Here is a 21,370-nt window from a genome sequence, read left to right as displayed (position 1 = left end):
TTGGAGGAAGACTAACTTGATAAAGAGGATGACCTTGTATCCCCATGTGTGTCTTAACACCCAGATGACTGATGATTATTGATTACTAATATAGAAAAAAAATCAGACAACAGCAGTTCAGAAAGTTGCTGCCTTTTCTGATTTAGACCACACACACCACCCCTTTTCCTCATCTTCATTACATACAGTTGCAGTGCTTTGTAGTTCACAGAAGATAGCTGATAAAAGGAAATTACAAGGACGCTGGATTATTTAACAGGTATTTTTCAGTAGTTGTAGATAATGTACTTAGACGCAAAAACTGGATGCAGCTACTACATCTGAAAACTGGTAAACTGCAAAATATTATCATTTTTGTTTGTATGTTTAGATTCCATTTGCATTCATTGAGATAATTACATGTCAGTGATTTATATCTTGCTTTCTATAGGTCAGTCGAATCATGGGCATGGTGAGGAGAAGCATGGAAAGCCTAACTGAATGCTATTTAGTAAAGCACAGTGTAATATGAAGTAATTGTCATTATCTTTATTTACTATCATACATGCATGTGCAGATCCATGCACAATGCTGGGTATCCCAGAATACCCCTGGCTACCTAAAATAGATACACATGTGCAGAAGTTCCATTGTTCCCACTTGTTCAATCAAGATGGCTAAAGATCCCAAACCTGGAATAAGACCAGGTGAACATGGAGGTGCACACAACCGAGTGAGAAGAGGTAAATGCAGTTAAAACATTGCAGCCTGGCAGGTAAGTTTATTTTATTGCACAAGGGACATCACCTGTTCATTTTGCAAAAAATTACCTGCCTAGTTGCAAATATTTATGTTTTTTCAATTTACTTTCTCTTTAACAGTTTACGTATTCCAAGTCACAAATACTAACTGGCTGGCTTGGAGTTCTATATGATCTGTGTGCTGCCAACCTATTTGATGTTTATAGCTTAAAGTAATACTCTGATTAATACTCTGAATACTCTAAATGTAAAAAGTTCAAGAAAAAAAATTAGTACTAATGGAGTAGTGACACAGTAAAACAACATTTATTGTATCTCAAAGTGCTTTTAGAAAATCTGTTGCGTTATTTAGCTAATATAGACAACATTGTTAATGTAAACACTAATAGACTGGTGAGTTCACTAAAATATTATAGTAAACACATTCCTAAAATGTTCAATATGGGAATCAAGTGATTGTACATAACAAAAAGTGACTGCAAACAGCATATTATTAAAGACACTAAATAAAGCTACAATATGGGCTACAAGAGACTTTAAGTACATTTGTACAAAGACAAGCAGTCAAGATTGCAGCAAACAATGTGATTGAAGCTATGCACAGGTAGTCCCCAGGTTAGGTACACTCGACATGTGGACCTCTTAAATACAAACAGGGCTTCCCTGCTTGCTGTGTGCAGAACAGAGGCTTGGAGGGGGCGGTTTGCATGACTTGCAGAAGAAATCTTTTGCTAAACACAGCTGAGGTTGTGGGCGATCTTAGGATGGTGATCTCTTTCTGCAGCTTCTTGTAACTCTTTAATGATTAAGACAAACTCTCCAGTTGTTTCTTTCTGTACATCAAAGCACAGATTGCTCCAGAAGGTAATGAATTTTTAGGCTCCATAAGGATTTTTTTTGCTTTGTGATTATCTCACAGTGAGGATTTTTTAAACTAACTGACCCCACGCTGCATAATATGTTGAGACAAACATCTGTCCTTATTGCATTTATTAAAATATTGAACCTGTTCCAACTTACATACAAATTCAACTTAAAAACAAACCCACAGTCCCTATCTCATATGTAACCCAGGGACTACCTGTAGTGTGTAGCGTATTCTAACCACTTAGATCCAGTCTAGCTGTTGCTGAGTTCCCAGGGAGTTATCTGGTCGTGGTCCATGCGCCAAGTGCCATGCACAATATTGCTAACCCATATGAGAACAATAGTGAAGGTAAAAATGATTAACTGATGAAATAGCTATACTGGAAGCAGATGCTGCTAAGATATTGGCTGTGGCAGACTAGTCTTTCCTAGGGCAGAAGTGTGTTTTCTTCTACTTTAACTTTTAGGGGGTCATAGATCACAAACTCAGCTTGTTCCTAAAATAAAGTATTTACTGAGAAAACATGATCAACCAGCAAATAATTGAATTAGGGATTGGAAACTTCAATTCATATGCTTTTCTATTTAAAAGTTTTCAAGTATTTTTTTATTTGTTTGGCTGCTGCTATTGATTGCAAAGGGAACATCCCGTGGACTTGGATGAACTTGCATTTTTCATGTTCATCATTCTTGTATCTATAGGAGCTACATGAAAACTAAACTCTAGGCAAATGGCTAAACACATGAAATGAAATTATGAAAGCTGCTTTACCTTTTACTCAGAGGCCTGTAAGGAGATTTGCTATTTAATAACTAAAGTTTTACTTTTAGGTCTTGTTCCCATCCACCCTGTGATTTGTCAGGAGTCAGGAGGTGAGAAAAGCTGCACATGAGCTTTTATGAAATTGCTTCTTGCATTGCACACACTGCACATAGCATTGCATCTAACAAGCTGTACTGATTCCTGGTGCTGCTTTTTTCTCTTCCTCTCCCAGCTGTGCTGTACAAGGATGGTATTTGTGACTGAGCTTTAATATTATTATCTCAAAGCTCTGAACACGAACATAACTATTTTTAGCAGCTTGTGTAAAACTGGTTCATCCAGTGCTGTAAATGTGTTTTTTTCAATTAAAATGTTATTTATCATGCACCTTGTGTTGAATTGCTCTCTGTCATTAATATCCTATCTGGACTAACTATTTAACACTGCTTTTTAAGTAGAGGGTTTAGGCTACTGCATAGGGTTTTGTTATCTTAGACTCTATTCACAAAGCTTTAGCATAAGCATTTTTAATGCACAAAGCTGTAGATATCAAACCTTATTGGACAGGATCCTTATCCCAGTGAATTAGCCTTGTGAATTAGGCCTCTTATATCTCTAATCTTTACTTTTCTATGTTTAATACTAGGAAGTCTTTAATCTGGCTTTGCATTTCATAGGTGGATTCTTCTTCCTTCTTTTGAACTATTATTAATTTATTAGATAGCTCTCTTAATTGGTTGTCCTCTTTACTCTCATCAATGTCTTTAATCTGAGTCTGTATTATACAATCATTGTTATCATTTTGTATTTGTGTTATAAGTCCATCAGGATCCTGTTCTGAAGAAAGCTCTTTTCCACTTTTGGATGTGTCATCTATAAGCTTGCATTGCCCACAGTCCCTTTCTACGCTGCATTGCTCTGAAGTTGGTGTTGTGTGGATGTTCATTTCAGGTTTTTCCGTCACACCTTCAAACACTTTTTCCTGCATTTCTCCTATGGATCCTTCAATTTCCTCATAAACTTCTGATTTAAACCAGCTAGACTCTTTCCACTTGTTCCTGTCAATTTCCATTTTCTCTTTGTCTTTACAACAGTTAGGACACATTTGCACAACTGTTTCCTTCACATCATTGTTACAGGTATCATTGTCCTTCTCTGTCTTATTGTCAGCACCTTCTGTGTCCTTCCAGTCATTTTGAAGGCTGTTGATTCCACGTAGGAGACCCATTTTGTTCTTTATAGAAGAATCCAGATTAATAGTGCACTTCATCAATCTTCTTGATTCATCCACTGTGATAGGAAAGTCTTTAGAAAGGAACCTCTGAAAAATTTCTGGATCCCCATCCAAGTCTAATAGGTTCTTCAGACCAGCCTTCATAGAAAACAGTTCCTTGCTGTTCTCTTTAAACACATGCCAAAGTAGGCAATTGCAAAAGCCTTCCTTTGAGCCTTGTTGTTGTTCATCTTCCAGACACTGAAGAATCCAGCTTAGTCTACAGGGCCACTGATTACATAGGACAACCCAAGCAGCTACAGATTTAGGGGAGAAGTTGCCCCATGGTATTTTACTCAACATCATCAGGTGGACCATGACTGGGATTGCATTGACAATTCGTTTCATTTGACATATGCTGTCAGGAATGTATTCATGGAGAACTTCACGTTCACTGTAAAGGGCATAAAATGCATCTTGAATATAGTGTGCAGGGTGGAAAATTGGTATCCCTTCATCTGGCTCATCATCTTCTGAGAGTTCTTCTCTCAACAATTTCATGGACTCTGCTATACCAGTTTTGGTACCCCGATTAGCATCATTCCGGCAAGGCCAGTCAATAAGATCCTCAGTTCTTTGTACAGCCTTTCTTAAAAGTTGCAACTTGGTTTTCGTGCCAAGAGCTGGCACAGAGAAAGGCAGAGTAACGGTGCGGTTCAAAAACATGTAGCCATTGTCTGCCATGCCTTTCAAGGAGCCTGCACTCTCCAAGCAAGTAACAATAATACTAGGGTCTACGACCAATATTGATATGAAGGGTGATCGTTGGTCAGAGAGAAGAGTGTTCATGGCATCCAAAACTCCAACCACTTTATCTGGTGCACAAAGCTCTAAGCTAGTGATTTGCAGGACCACTCTGATTTTTTGCTTCTGGAAAATCTCCATGTATTGGACCATATGAGTTATAAGTTCTACTTCCTTTTTCACTTCATTCATGAAGCCCATTTGAGAACTGAATTTCTGGCTATTAACTAGACGTTCAATCTTCTGTTTTTGACTTATTAGGACACTTTTACATAATTTAAACAATGTCATGGCAATGCTTGAACCTGCAATAACCGTGGCCAGACTTCCAAAAACAGTGCTGACTTTCTCTTCACCTCCATGGCTGCTGGAGTTTATTGGCACAACTAAAAGGAGCAAACCTATGATAAGCAAAATAATAATAACTACCAAAATGATACAGAATGTTCTCTTAAACTCCCATTCCTTGACATTTTCTTCAAGATTCCTTTTGGGGGCTGAGCCCATGACATTAAAGACACTAAGTGGAAGAATACCAAAGTGCCGTCGTATTCGGTCGCAGAGTGTGGTGACAAGGCCAGCCCATAGACGATCGCTTCCGGCATATTGCCAAGCGCTAAAGTGCACAAATATGAATTGGATGCTTTTACGTTCTAGGTGTTGTGGAGTGATCACAGGACAGTAGAAAAGTAGACGCCAGAGCAAATGTAGGAAACCCCATCCATGAAGTTTAACAGGTGTTTGTTTTAAAGTTGTCTCCTGCTTCTCCGTTATACGTAATGCCTCTTCTGTCATGCACTCTAAAACATAAGAATGACAAAAGATTACCAAACCAATATGAATTGTAAACAAAAAACTTTTTGTATCGAATAATAATATCGTATTGATAAAAAACTTAATCATGGTTACTGTTTTTTAAGTTCTGGTGACAATTTGTTAATTCTATCTCCCATTCATAGCTTTGGTGGTTTTACTTCCATTACCTTTAACCCCACGTCTACTGGGTTTGTTGGTTCAGTAATGATATGACAGGGGCATGATAAATGTTCTTTTATGGGATGCAGTATCCGAGGTATGGGAAGCAGCATATAGCCCATACCTTCTACCTTGCTTTGTTGGTTCCTTGGAGCCTGATCTTTTTTAGAATTTACACTAGGAGTCACACTATTATAAGCTTTACTATCACTATTTATACATGTACCTTCTATACTCCTGAACCAGTTTGTCCTTTTGCTTCAAAACACGCCAATCGGTTCCCCACTATCTTGCCACCTCTAAGAATTTTTCCTTTGATTTACAATATTCAAAAACAATGGAGAAGCTTAGTTGATAATTGTCTAGATTTGACAATATCAGTGGGCACTATTTGAAGTGCATGGTATAAATATATATATATATATTGTCTTGTGCTATGTGTGATCAGCTGTTTCACATTTTTACTTACTTATATCATTCTTTTAATAAAATGTTTATAAAGGGATTTGCATTTTAACAGCTAGTTTAATAAATGTTGGAAGATGCCTTGAAAAACATTCCATATCTTTTTTTTTCTTCTATTATTTTAGGAGTTGGAATCACTGGTTCACATGTCCAAGTGTATATCATATTATTGCACATCCTGAATGTACAATTTTTGACACATAAAAAATAGATACCATGACACAAAGGTGATACTCTTGAAATAGTGTTCGTATAAGGCCCTCGCCTTTAGCAAGCCCCCGCTCAGCCTCGAGAGGCTAGTTGCTTCGTCCCAGCACATGGTTGCCCCCAGGACTTCTGTGCACAAAGATGGCGGCTGGGGGCAGACTGACAGAGGACAAGACTGACACAGTACAAAGATTCCAGCAGAAGCAAGTCCAGAAAACAAATCCAGAGGTCATACGCAGAAATCAATCTGCCAAACAAGGTTTTATAGGGTAGAGACAAAGCAGAGTCAGGGACATAAGCAAAGATCAGTCTAGGCAGCATACAGACTCGGGGGTCAGGAAACAGAATCGGAAACAGTAATCCAATACATAACACACCAGCAGCAGGTCAGATAAAGCAGAAAGGATATAACGTTACAGCAGCCATTGATAGGCAGGATGAAGCCAGGGACTAATCTGCTTCTAAAATCCCTTTCAGCTGTGCACAGCCTCAGATTATGTGCTGGGAATGCTGAGAAGGTACATTTTAGGCATTGAGCTCTGTACAGGTCATATGTGGACATTATTCGTACAATCTTTCCTTTTAAGAAGGCTACAATTCTTGTTTATTAGGTTTCCCAAAGAATAAGATACATAAAAAAACACAGTTCTCTACTGCAAAAATTCACTGGTGTCAGAAGACCAAGTTGGGGGTGGGAACTACATGACCCAAAATTGTTGTAGTTAAGGATTTGGATTTTATATTTAACTGGAAAGAGAATCATTCAGTTTGTATTATTTTTACTTACTTATTATGCGATCCAGAAGCATGTAAACTCTGCCCCCAAAAGGTGCATATAAACCAACTGTGACTGGTGTAGCAACTTGACATAATGCCTTTGACAGACATGCACAATAGATATCATCTTCGGTCTCTTTTCCTGTAAGAAAAATGTTAAACTTTAGCCTGGATTTGCATTGTAAATGGTAGAAGCTATGCATTGGTGATAATTTAAGGATTTCACTTTCAAAGTGAATAGTCATCTGGGATACTGCACTCAGCTAAATGAATTAGGTTGGTTTGTGTTGATCCAATCATGTAGAAGCAAAACTATTCATTACACAGCTCTGGCAGATTTTTTTTCACGTTTGTTTAATATTCTATTATTCTTTGCATAAAGATTTTCAATTTGTTTTGAATTTTTTTTGTTACCCCTTATTCACTAAGATAAGTGAAAATGTACTTTGAAAGTGGATATGCACAGCTCCTTGGGTAAATCAGGGACATTGTATAGCACTGCTAAGCAGAGATTGTACATATAATAGGAAAATGTGACTACCCCCAGGTGTGTGAAAAAATACAAATATTTATATATAATAGTGTTTCAGTGTTAATAATTTTATATAAGTGTTATAATTTTACATGTACATGGTGAAATCCATATTTGCTTACTATTTTGCTTCCTAGATTGTAAGCAGGGGCACGGTCTACTGCTCTTCTTATGTTACTGTCTGTACTTGTCTGTCATTTGCAACCCCTACTTAATGTACAGTGCTGCTTAATATGTTGGCGCTTTATAAATACTGTTTATTAATAATAATAATTATAATAATAGTGCTTCCTGCTTTTTAGAAGCTTGGCCATAGATACAATATTATGGCAAAATCCAAATAACCTCTGCCTCGGCTGTTTGTTGAAAATTACTAGTATAGAGAACTCCCTGTAATGACTAATCTATAATAAATCTACATTTAATAGTAACTATTTAAAAATATGGTACAGCAAGAATTTATGACACATGTGAGTCACATTGAAAATATTTAAGTTTAACTTTACAACTGTAACTCAAAACATGTGCTGACGGAAAAACATGATTTTATGTGATCGAAATTCTGTCCCCATGCACACCTCTGGCTTCTGGACATTACCTTATGTATTAGGCTTAAATAAACAGCTGGTATTACAGATTACCTTTTGATGGCATCTTGTTTTAGAATTCCTAGCAGCATTATCTTCACTGTAGAAATAAACTCATTACTGTGAAGAAAACAAGAAAAAAAGTTTTAGAAAAAAGTTTAAGGAAATCTCTAAAAAAACATTCACTTGAATAAAATTCCAAGTTTTAGGATTTCCCTTTTCCCAATCACCGTCTTAAGTGGTTATCATGACCAAAGAAAGACACTGTAAGGCCTGGTCAGTACCAGCATTCTCAGATACCAGTCCCCCAATCTATGCCGCAGTCTTCAGTACGGCACAGAGCCGCCGAACAGAGCATTTCCTAATAGACACAGTATTAAAAACCCAGCATTACTTACCATATACTAAACTGGAAAAAAGTTTGGCTAGAGATACACTTTTTAATGTGGTCTTTAACCAAAATACTTTGCTATTCATTTTGAACCAAAAGCAAAAAAAATCAGTTTAGACTTTTAAATCCGATTGGTTATCCCTCAGCTTCCTGGGAGTAATGTCACATATCCCAGGAGGCTGCAGGATTCTGCACAGAATGCTTGCAGAAGCACCAGATCTTGTTCTGCACACGTGTGAGATCAAACACTTGGTCCAGGGGTAGACATGAAGAGATGCAAAGCATGCCAGTGCATGAGGGCCCTGTACCCTCCTTAGCCACAAGGGGCCCCCACAGGCACGGTGTTAGTTATTCAGGGATCAGTATATGAGTTCTGCACAGGAGGCTTGAGCTATTTGGTGTATGGGTGTATTCCTGTACTCCAGCATGAAAATGTATGGCTCTGCTCCATTTTACTTATAAGATCAAACAATTTACAATATGAATAAGTTTCTTAAGCTGTTTGGTTATGAATTGTTGGGATCAGAGGTTCTATGCTAGGATAAACAAAGGATTTTTTAAACCCTTCAAACACTTTTAAAGCAAACTAAAGTGGAACTAAAGGTAAAAAAATAAAAATAAAAATATGAGCAGGCAAGTTCTTTATTGCAAATTGGTGCAACACATGACACTGCTTGAGGGTCCTGTACCCTCCTTAGCCACAGGGACCCCAAGTTAGTTATTTAGGGAGGCCACATCCACATCTGTTGGCTACATTCACCACTGGCATGGTGTTATATATTTGTGGAATACCCAGTGTATACATTCTGCCAGCTTACCATGTGGAATCCTGCATCCTTCTGGGATTTGTAATATAGTTATCCCAGGAGGCTGTGGGATTACCCGTCAGTCTTTCTTACCATGGCACGTACCCCAGAAGTATGGGGAAGTTTTATTACTTTTATTTAAAATATTAAAAAATAAAAGTAGTCAGTCCCATCACACAAAATTAAATTTTGACCACCATGCTGTGAGCTGTGAACATTGTTATAATTGTCAGGAGTTTTTCAAGGATTTCCTCATGTTTAAGGGGTTAAGAAAGGCTGACATTGCAGGAACTATGATACTCATATAGTTTTTTTTTTCTGGTATTGAATGCCTGGCTTTTGCATAGCCAAGCAATTATTTTTCTTGTAGCAGAGAGCTGAGATGTCAGTTTGATTACATAACCTAACAACCTCCTTCATCATGCACTGAAATTATAAATCAGTTTCTTTAAATACCAATTATAAAATGTAGCTTGGACTTGTTTAAGCCTCAGCTTGGATAGATGGAATAATCTGTGGATGTAGCTGGTTGGTTGGCATATACTCAATGTTGCAGAGTGAAACACAACTGCCAAAAAGTTGGTGATCTTGTGAAATGGACGTTTTCCTGGACTCCAGCATGGTAATGTATGAGATCAAATGATTTACAATATCAATAGGTTTCTTGAACTGTTTGGTTATGAATTGTTAGGACCAGAGGTTCTATGCTAAGATAAACAGAAGACTTTAATAAACCCTTTGAACATTGTTGAAGCAAACTAAAGCAGGACTAAAGGTAAAAAAAAGTTAGTTTTCTAGATAGCTAGTTCTTTATTGTAAAAGGGACTTTAGAGCAAGAGTCAATGGCTGCATTTTTTTTTTATCTCAAGCTATTCTTCCCTATAATTCCTTTATTTTAGACTATTAGGAACATGCGTCTTGTCTTAAGTACCCATGTTCATTCACTGCACTATATATATGGAGCAGAGTTGTCACCCTATGAAGGAGGACTGTAAGGACCGGATTTATTTACCTAATAGGATTCAAATACAGAGATTATAAGAAGTTATTAGTGGACCACATTTTTAGAAAGATCAACATATAAATTTCAATTTATAATAAAAAAATCTTTTGTATGCTCTCCCTGTGTTTGTGTGGGTTTCCTTCAGGTACTCACATTAAACATTAAATTAGCCCTACCCTTAAGCTACGTACACACTTCCAATTATTATCGTTGGAAAACGAACGACGAACGATCCTGCACGATATCTACGAACGATCGTATAGCACCGATCCTGCACATAGAGTTAACGACACGATCGTTCGTAGATATTGTACACACAATAGATACGATCGTTTGAGCGATAGAGGAACTATGTGCACGACAGGAAAGTGAACGGACGTTCGTTCATCACGCATGCTCTGAACATGGACGATCAACGAACGACCGTACACACGAACGATGTTCAACGATCGTTGTCCAATCCGATCCGTCGGTCCGGTCGTTCGTTTCCAGCGACTTTCCTCGTTCGTCGGCGTCGTTGGTTACTTTTTTACGAACAATTTTTTGCCCAATCGATCGTTCGTCGTTCAATTGGAACGATAAAAATTGGAAGTGTGTACGCACCTTTAGACTGTGGTATTAACATATGACTATAGTAGGGACATTAGATTGTGAGCCCCTCTGAGAGACACTTAGTTATCTGACAATGGACTTCGTAAAGCTCTGTGTAATACAAGATAATAGGAATAATAACAAGAAATGTTCTTAACAGACCAAAAGGAACCAAATAGGAGAAGTTAATCTGTACATATCACTTGCCTTAACAGTCTCTAAAAACAACCCTAGAAGAAATGGGAAGAGATGGTGTACAGAGAAAATGTTGCACTTCTGTACTGTCCCAGTTTGCAATAATGAAACCAGATTGATATCTATTTCCTCTTTGTATGTCTTCCCATGTTAGGGTTTGTCTTGATGTAGGTAAATAAATGTAACAAATCATCAGAAACAACTAATCATCACTTTTCTAATTATATACTTGTCTCAAAACAAATCCTCTTACACCTCCTCTACATAATTATTTCTTTCTGTAAGTTCCTTTTATTAGAACTTGTCTGACAAGGAAATTATAACATAGTCATGACGCTTTTTGAATAAGAAATTTTACTGGCCTTCTAGACTAATGGGGAAAGTACCGCAATATGCTTTGGTACTGATACTTCTTGTACTCGAAAAGTCTGCTCTTTTAGAGGTTAAATTGATGTTAGAGATAAAGAAAATACTGGTTATACAAGTAGTATTTCAATCATTTTCAGCCAGTTATTGTTCACTAATATCAAAAGTAATTGGAGATAACTGAAATGAAAGTGATTAAAAGAATAAAACAAACCCATTGCTATTCTTTGACTATTATCTTTTATTAATTAGAGGTGAATTATATATTCATTTTAATAATTAGGTTTACTAGGTTATTTCAGCGCTAGGACAGCATATCTTAGAGTTTTTGGAGGATGATTAATCAAAAAAGTGGCTTTTTTTATTTTTTAAATTTGGTCATCACTTTTACAATCTCACATTTATAGAAAAGATTTGATATGGTTCAGTGCTTTAATCCCTGTACAGCATTTACAATAGATGATAGGAAATTCAATTTACTAGAAAGGCAACTCATTGCCGTTTTTGGAAATGCCATTAGTGACCCATTCGCTTTTAATGTGCCGACAAACACTACTTTGGAAAAGTAGCAATATTAGCAAATGTTGGGTTGTCTGGAACACTGATCTCCATTGTGGCCTATGGCATTTAACAATATTGAAATGGTAAACGCTATCTGGTGTTTTTCTATGTGGTTATCAGTTACTGTAGTAGCCCAACATTGGTAAAAGTGCTGGTAAATAGTAAGATCACAATTTCATAGAACCTTGAATAAAAATGATGGCATGTCAGCTGATCAGCATTTTTATGAAATAACAGCAGCATTCTGGTAGTCACTTTATTTGCCACCTTTATGGGCTCTTAAGTTTTAAGTATGTTAAAATGTATGTCCAGCAAAAACTATTTTACTTATATTTTTGGACATGTTGGGTTTTGTACCCGAAGCACCATTAGAGAGTTAGATACAGTATCACATTTTAAAAAGTAGAGAACAAAAAGTGCCACATTTTTTGATAAATCATTCTCCAGAAACCTAAATCATTCTGTATCCTAAATTACCTGTTAAACTTGACTATTTCTTGTTATATAAACAATAGCTAAAACCCCTGTCAGATTTTACTGTGTCTCTTTTCTAGACTATTTTTGACTTGGCATACACTTTTTAACGGGCTTTAGTATAGGGATTTTTACCCAAGGATAAGCCAACTTTTACCCAAAATGTACTCATTTTTCAACTTGGATTTAATAAATCAATGATGCTTCTCTGTGACTTGACATAGCCAAGTTTTTTAAATATATTTTCTTTATACAGAATAGAATAGAACTTTTAAATCATTTTGGCCACCATTGGGTTTTTCCATTATGGGATTAGTTCCCCAAATTACTGGGACAGCTATTCCTGCTTCCTGAGGGAGCACACTTCCAGCTATGTACTTGTTCTGTGGTGTGACTTCTGATAATCTATGCTTAAGTCTGCAAAGACTTTTCCTTGTCATACAGTATACTATCAGAGCGCAAAATGTAGGTGAGCCCATAGGTAATCATTCTCTTTAGTCAGTGAGATTACCAGATTTTAAAAAACAGTAGCAAATGCATTTAGTAATTACTCTTTATTCAAAAAATGATTATATATGTATATATATTGTTCAGATATATATTCAAAATGTCCTTAACCATGTATTAAACCAGCAGTCCTTTACATAACCGTGCAGATGCTGCTATTATAGACCATGGACCAAAATTCCTTTGAGAAAGAGGATGAAGAGGAACATTAGAAACCCTTGAACATTGTGATAATTAGATCTATTCTACATGAATATACTCCTGTAAAAATATTATACCCTAACAAACTTTTTTAAACATGTTTATTTGAATTTTCCTTAGATGAATAGCATATTGCTGTCACAATGTAAAAACATCTGTACAAAAATGGTATCGAGTTGTATAATGAATGTATGAAGGTACATACCTTTTATTCTCCAGTGTGTAAGACCATGTCCATATAGGTTATACTTCTTACTGCTTATGCCATCTAAACAGTAGCTGTTCAATGTGTGACTTTGGGATTTCTTGGTGTAGCATTTGTAAAAAAACATTCCTAACCCTTCTTATTACTCCACCCTGTGACCCATGTGACTCTATCCCAATGGCTTGCTCACTCCCTGGCTTACAGCATTGTGAAGTTGCTCAGCTGGTTTATCCTGTCTATAAACATGATAGTTGCTGGAAACTTTAATCATATATTCCATGTCAGGTAACAAGGAAACATTTTAAATTGTAAAGTTGATAAACAACTTTCCATAAAGTACAGTACTTCAGAATGACCAATCAGATTGAAGCTTACAGGATTTAGATAAATTCTGATTCTATAGGTTAGGCTACAACTGGCCAAGTTTTCAGATGAACACTATTTTGTGTAAATGAAGTTGTTATTCAGATTATCAAATTATATTCATATATGCTTCCAGGTACTCGCGTGCAGTGTTTAGGATAGATTATCCTAATTGGATTGTTCATCTAACCAAAATTCTAGTTGTATAGATCTTGCACTGTTATGATTATAGACAGGCTTCATTTGGATTTAGTATAGCTAATGCTATTTTCAGACTGCATTAGAAATTGTTAAATAATCTTCACCTTTGTATTACAAGACCTTTGGCTAGCTATTTTTGGCCTAATCCTCCTCAGATCTGTTGTCTGGAATGGCACTCGGGCTCAGATCACTTGTGTCTGGGAAATCTCTGGCCAATACTTTCCTCTTCCTAATAAAATGAGAGAGTTGTCCAGAAGTGAATAAATGTGAGTAGCTTCAGTTTATTGAACAAAATGTGTAAGTACTATAGTGAATCATAACGCTTCCAGGAGCGAGTAGACATCTTCCTTCTTATAATCACTGGAGTGCCAACTGGGTCATCCATACAAAACCTTACTCTTTAACTTTCTTTTTTGTTTTTAGATTCTTGAGATTTAATAAAGCAAGCTTTGGAGGAACCCTGGCAGAGAATGACTGGACTTCATAGCTTATATCTGATTTGCTATTTTTCATCTATATGAGAAAGTTTTTTATTTTTATTTTTTTTTTTTTTAGCTTGAAATGTGTTGAAATCTTTATATTCTCATACCAATAAAATTATCTGATTTGGATCCCTAACTACAAGTATCACGTATTAGGTGATTCCACATCTCAGCACACAGGGAACCCAAAGAAAGTAGCCCTAACATAGTCATAGACCACAATGACGGGCATAGGAGTTTGTTTTAAACTTATTGATTGTCATTGAATCACTGGGTCTGATTTAATAAAGCTCCCCAAGGCTGGAGAGGATAGACTTTCATCAGTGAAGCTGGGTGATCCAGCAAACCTTCACTGATGAAAGTGTATCCTTTTCCAGCCTTGGGGAGCTTTAATACATGAGACCCACTGTGTTTTAAGTGGAAGTTGTAGGTGAAATGCTTATCGGTGCTTTTAAAAGTGCTGATAAGGCTGGGAAAAGTACTTCAAGCAAGTGAATAGCCATAGTATAGTAAAACCCATTTAGGTAATCAATCATTACCAGTTACAGTATAAAACAACTGATTGACCTATCATAGTATAAAAAAAAATCTGACTCTAGACTAGCCTTTCTTGACTTTTTTACCCCTGAAAAACCCTTAAAAATGTTTGTCTCATGGAACCCCTGCAACAGTCAATCAACGGGAAACATGCTTTTTGCATTGGTTGCAAATGGAATAAATACCCCCCATACATTAGTGATCTGAATGTTACACAGACACCAACAAGATTTTTGGTTTCATGTAGCTGGCTTTGCCAAGTGGTTTGAGCCCCAGAACTATGCCGGCACCATAATATGGGATTCAGCTAGCCACATCCCAAGGAACCCTTACCATTTTCTTGAGAAACTCTAAGATTTCACAGAACTTTGGCTGAGAGTGGCTGATCTAGACCAACAATAAAGCAGCGCTCCTATGAATAGGATTTATTTCAAATATAATTTTTTTTATTGTAGTATCACATAAAATAGGATGGATGCTGTGTGATCTCCATTGAATATCTTTATGGTTTCTTGCTTGTATCTTTAATGTCACAGACTGACTATGGGATCACAGGTATGCCAGGTGATGGCATGGTGCTCTGTAGATCCCAAATTAAAAACTGACCATGCCAATATGGATCTGTTTCTGTGGCTAGCATGCTTAGAGAAGACAAGGAAGTCATGGACTGTGAAGGAGGACAGGCAGGATCACCAAACATTTGATCAGGATTTTTAAATATACATTTAAGGTTTTATCTAACTTGGGAGACAGAAGGAGGCATTTGCTAAAGTTATAATAATATATTTACATACACTTTAGGTTGCAATACCTGACCATTTGACCTTAAAACAGCATGTCTGAAAGCAGAATTACTGACTGACCCTGTTTTTGTCATGGGCGCCATTTTCTTCTTTTTGTCCTTTTTTCAGCCATCTTGATTGTCCGAGCCAGGATGACATAAGTCCTTCACAGGCACGTGGAAATTAATTCAATCCCAGCAGCTGCAGGAAAAGCTAGGATATGCCGGTGGGCGGTTAAAAGGAGCAGTCAGGTAGGTATGAATACTTATTGTCTGTCCTTTTCTGCAATATATCCTTGCCTGATCACAAACTCCTCTAGTGGAATATATCTATTTCCATTTTAACTTTAAAATTTACTTTTAAATTAAATAACACCCATGTGTACAGACAACATAAAGTTAATAGGCCCTAAATCTAACAAATTTCTGTAACAACTAAAAGGTTGCATTGGTCCGCAGAATAAAATGCAAATACTGTATATTGGGATGTTTCCAATAGAGTGCACCTAAAGAGAACTACAGTCAAGTAAACTACTGTAAATATGAATCCATTTTTATTTTTTCTTGTTTTTATACTTTTTTTATGTTTATTTTTTACTATTTATATAAAACTCTAAACCTTAAAATTAAACAGTTAATACAGGGCATACCCATTACACATTACTAATTACACATATGATATTGTAAATGCTGCCTTGGCATTCCTTTTACAAATTGAAATATTTGTGTACCCTAAAAGAAGTTTTTGACTCCAGCCATAACATCATCTAATATAGGGTATAAAAGAATTGGGGTTAGTACTAGTACTGTAACCCTAGGGTACTGGAATATCATATTGTGTATAGTGTTACCGTACTCCGGTCTTCACTTACCTTTAATCCTGCAGTGCAGTCGATCGGTCTGGAGGTCTCTTCCATCGGGTCCTGCGTCCTCCCAGCATCTGTCTTTGTGTCGGTGTTCTGGGCGCCGCCATCTTCGCCTCTTCTTCCTGGCTCTTATTCCTAGGTCACCCGACCCAGACGCGAGAACGGGTGATGAAGATGGGGAAAAAAACTTGCCGCTCTCACTGTGCATGAGTGAAATCGGCAATTTGTTTTCCCTTTTCACAAAAAGTCTCTTTCTGAGCATCTTAGGCATGCGCAGAAGGTGCAACCAAGAGCCTCTTGGGATGCGTGATGTAGGTATCCCGGGAGACTTTTCGCTCCCATTCATTTTAATTAGGAGGGCAGTGCAGTGCTTTTTTTTTTTTTTAGGATGTTGCCCCTAAAAAATAAAAACAAACAAACAGAATTTTTACTTTACATAAAAGGGTTGTCTACCCTTTTATGTAAAGTGAAAATTGTGAGTTTACGTACGCTTTAAGAAAATTGAACAGATGCTGTGCCCTTAATATTTTTGAAACCACCCAGACTAATATTGAGTTCTGCTACCATATTCTTGGACTGCAGACATACATACACATAGCAGACATGGGTTTGTTTGGAAAAGGATTTGGCAGGAATGTTAAGTTACCTAAGGCATGTTTAATAATATTGTTTTCTTTGAGCCACCTCTAGGGTCAGGATTACCTACAATTGTAATCCAAGAACTGTACACAATGAATCATATGCCTACATGTCAGTCATCATTCTTTAATTTTGTGATATGCTAATCTTACAACATCAATTCTTTAGGGACCAGTGGAAGTTTTGCTATATAGTTTCATATTAAAATTAGACAAACTGTATAACACAGTACCTGACCCTCTGATCCCTTGACAAGCTTGGTTTTCCTACCCCACTGTCTGGGTAAAAATGGTCATTAGGACAAATAAAGATGGTTAACCCACGTAATAAAGACACAAAATGCAATACAAACCTAACTTACAGGGTGTAAAAACTGGAGTTGCAGAGGCCCATGTAGGGGTCCTCCTCTATGACCACTGTCTGACTGCCATCAGAGAGAAAAGACCAGATCTTTTACCATTCTTCTATCTTTTTTTCTTGGTTCTATATTGTATGATATTGCATTGGGCCTTTATGTAATCAGGGGAGTCCAGATTTGAAGGGCGGTTTGAGGTTAAGAATGAGTCTGAGGTAACACGGGGATTTAGATAGTCCAGAGGTGCACCTGATGTGAAGAAGTTTGTTCTAAATGGTTGCTAGAAGATGGTGGTACCGAGTTGCTTTAATTTATTTTCATTCATAGATTTTTCTACAGCGTATTTACCTATCTTCTGAAAGATACGTCATTTGTTATGCCAATTTATGACCTACTACCGAATTTGTTAAATGTAAAATGATCACATGTTTAATCCTACATTCTGCCTAAAATTTGTGTTTGTATTATTATATATTTATTATTCATTTTAATGCCAGTTAAATAAAAGTTGATATCACTATTGTCTTTTCAACTAATTTATTTTCTGTCTCACATTGAGTCTCTAAACATTTTAGTGTCCCTTTATCATATTATCCAGTGCAGAGTTGCAGCAAAAGGGGATCTCCAGCCCAAATTCCGCATTTGGGGCCATAGGTCTATAGCTAAGGTACTGGTATTCAGTGACATACATCCAACTGTCCCATATTCATAGGGGCTCTGACTCTCATTTGCTTGATCTAAGGTAATATAAGGTAATATATAAAAAAAACACTCTAATTTCAGGAAGAAATTTCACAAAAAAAAAAGGTCGAATAGGTTTTTAAAAAATGTAGTATGAAAAATGAAGTATACCGTATTTCCCCATGTATAAGACACTCCCATGTATATGATGCATTGATCCCTTGATTTTGGGACCTGAAATTTGGAGGAAATAATTTTATTACATAAAGTTATTGAACTCAAGTTTTACTCATCATAGAATCCATACAACTCCTCATTACTGTCAAAACTTTGATCCATATATTAGTTCTTTAGCTTGACCTCATCTGTGTCTGATGATGAATCACTGTCTTCATATATTGCCTCATCCTCAGTTCCATCTATGGCATGTGAAATGCCACACTTCTTAAATGACTTGACAATGATCTCAATCTTCACAGTATCCCAGGATCTTTATACCCAGGTACAAACTTTTCCTATAGTTGGTTTCTTTGCTCTTCCTACTGGTGTCAAATTGTCCCCAGAAGACTTCATCCATTGGTTCCAAGCGTGAAGAAACAGGAAATGCAATTAAAAAAAAATCTACTACCATTGTATAAGATGCACCCTGTTTATAGACCCCAAATTTTTGGAAACAAAGTGCGTCTTACCATACCATTGAGACTACCCTTCCAACTTCCAAATAAAGAAGCGACCTGATTGGCGAAACACGTTGAATAATACTATAGGAACTATTTGACCTTTTTATGTGAAACCTCTTGCTGAGATAAATGTGTTTTTGTTAGGTGATGCTCTTCAGGCCAACAATCCCAGGCAATGTCCCACCGCAGTGGAGCGTGCCCAGCCTATTCCCTCCAGCAGCAGCTCACAGCAACAGAGGAGCTCTAGGAATTAGTGCTCTTTTGCAGCATCCTTATTTCCCTTTAACTGTGGTTTTCCTCCTCGCATCCCCTGCACTGAGACTGCACAGCTAAGGGGGATTTGGAAATGTGCTGCAGCTGATTAGCAGAATGTTTTCTGAGCAATCCCATGCTGCCATTGGCTACTGGGACTTTATAGCCTCTCTGCTCCCAGTCCCCAGGGCCTGTTGTACCGTTTAGCTGGACTAATCTGTGCTAGAGAGATTCTGGTGGTATTTTCTGTTGCTGACCATTGCTTCGATTACACAAAGCCTGGACCGACCTCTGCCTGTGACTCCAACTCTGCTTGTGTCTACTCCCTCTGTACCTTGTTTGGTGGACTGATCATCCATGTATGACTTTGGCTTTACACTCTGGATTGCCTTGTAGTTCTTGTACTGCTTTTCTGTGGGCGTGTGGTCCACAGCCAGCCCATCCCCAGACACCATCTTCTGCGCACTTTAATGTCCTGGGGCAGCTAAGTGCTGGGAGATGCAACCAGTCTCCCGAGGCTGAAGGTGAAGACTGCAGCGATAGATTGGGGGACTGGTATCTGGTGAATAATGGTGCTGACCAGGGCCTTACAGTTTTTTTTATATACATTTTACACCTTGTTTGTTATGTTTATTAAAATATGTATGTTTCATAAGTCGTTTTGATGTTTGACCTGAATTAGTTGTTGGTTTTTTTCTGTCCACCCATATTTTTAGCCAACAGACCAACCATCAATTATAGTGACCATGAAGAATTAATTAGAAAAAAAATCGGGGTGTAATAGTGTATTGTGTGTTAAATTGCGTTGCGTTTTCTCATTTCCAAAATTTGTAAGGTATGCAGTGAATATGAATTATTTATATGCAATATTATGATGTTCCTATTTTAAAAAAAGGTATTTTTTTTACTTGAAAAGATTCATTTTTTTTTCTCTTGAGCATAAAAATGTAGGAACATATATGGAAAATCAAGATAACATCCCTTTATTGGTCTCTCTGTAAATTATAAATTATCCACAAGAGGGAAGCATAGCTCCGAATACAAATATCTGCTCTATTTATTTTGAGATTTAGCCAAAGGGAAATAGCACATGATATGTCTGCATCCATCATAGATGGGGAACTTTAATTCTATATTGTGAAAGAGTTTAAAGCTGTTGCAGTTTAAAACTTTTGCAAAAAAAAAAAAAGAAATATTGAAATATTTAAGGGACACTTGCTAATGCAGTTTGAAATAGTAATTTGGTCTCCTTAATTCCTCCCTACCCTAGCTTCTTTCTTCCATTTGACCAGTCTCCCACTTTCCTTTTCCCCATCCCCTGCCTATTTGATCACTTTTCTTGTTATCCAATTTCTTGTTATCCTAGAGCCATTTTGCTCAGTCTGCAAATTCTACCATAAAATGCCTGGGGACACCTAAAGTGTAACTAACCAACTAAAATAGCAATAGCTGATAGGTTATATAGTGTTAATTAAATTATGTATATATTATGTCATACAGTTAGGTCTATAAATATTTGGACAAAGATAACTTTTTTCTAATTTTGGTTCTGTACATTATCGCAAATAATTTTAAATGAAACAACTCAGATGCGGTTGAACTGCATATTTTCAGCTTTAATTCAGTTGGTTGAACAAAAAAATTGCATAACAATATGAGGAACTAAAGCCTTTTTTTACACAATCACTTCATTTCAGGGCCTCAAAAGTAATTGGACAATTGACTCAAAGGCTATTTCATGGGCTGGTATGGGCAATTCCTTCGTTATGTCATTGTTAATTAGGCAGATTAAAGGCCTGGAGTTGATTTGAGGGGGTGCTTAAATGTGGAAGATTTTACTGTGAACAGACAACATATGGAGCTCTCCATGCAGGTGAAACAAGCCATCCTTAAGCTGCAAAAACAAAAAAAAACCCATCTGAGAAATTGCTACAATATTAGGAGTGGCAAAATCTACAGTTTGGTACATCATGAGAAAGAAACAAAGCACTGGTGAACTCAGCAACGCCAAAAGACCTGGACGTCCACAGCAGACAACAGTGGTGGATGATCGCAGAATCATTTTCATGGTGAAGAGAAACCCCTTCACAACAGCCAACCAAGTGAACAACACTCTCTAGGAAGAAGGCGTATCGATATCCAAGTCTACCATAAAGAGAAGACTGCATGAAAGTAATTACAGAGGGTGCACTGCAAGGTGCAAGCCACTCATTAGCCTCAAGAAAAGAAAGCCTAGATTGGACTTTGCTCAAAAACATCTAAAAAAGCCAGCACAGTTCTGGAAAAACATTCTTTGGACAGAT

The 21,370-nt window shown here is 37.0% G+C and overlaps 2 protein-coding genes across 2 annotated transcripts in view; one reads left to right on the top strand and one right to left on the bottom strand.

Annotated features, from left to right (window-relative positions):
* Positions 1 to 1,030: 1,030 nt before the first annotated feature.
* On the bottom strand, positions 1,031 to 13,326 carry LOC140344641 (NTPase KAP family P-loop domain-containing protein 1-like). The gene is made up of 4 exons (XM_072431963.1): positions 13,231 to 13,326; positions 7,985 to 8,050; positions 6,822 to 6,953; positions 1,031 to 5,187 (listed from the first exon to the last, which is right to left on the bottom strand). Exons 2-4 carry the CDS (start codon positions 7,995 to 7,997, stop codon positions 2,993 to 2,995), a joined length of 2,340 nt encoding a protein of 779 aa, XP_072288064.1. The 5' UTR covers positions 7,998 to 8,050; positions 13,231 to 13,326; the 3' UTR covers positions 1,031 to 2,992.
* The window catches only part of LOC140344642 (galectin-4-like), a 43,009-nt gene continuing 31,230 nt past the window's right edge, over positions 9,592 to 21,370 (top strand). Inside the window, exons 1-2 of the mRNA XM_072431964.1 lie at positions 9,592 to 9,749; positions 15,725 to 15,846. The gene's annotated coding sequence lies outside the window, so the exon portion shown is untranslated. The remainder of the gene's footprint in view (positions 9,750 to 15,724; positions 15,847 to 21,370) is intronic.

The sequence above is a fragment of the Pyxicephalus adspersus genome, chromosome Z (genome assembly GCF_032062135.1).
Source record: "Pyxicephalus adspersus chromosome Z, UCB_Pads_2.0, whole genome shotgun sequence".
NCBI classification, from domain to species: Eukaryota; Metazoa; Chordata; class Amphibia; order Anura; family Pyxicephalidae; genus Pyxicephalus; species Pyxicephalus adspersus.
This window is presented reverse-complemented; position numbering and strand designations above follow the sequence as displayed.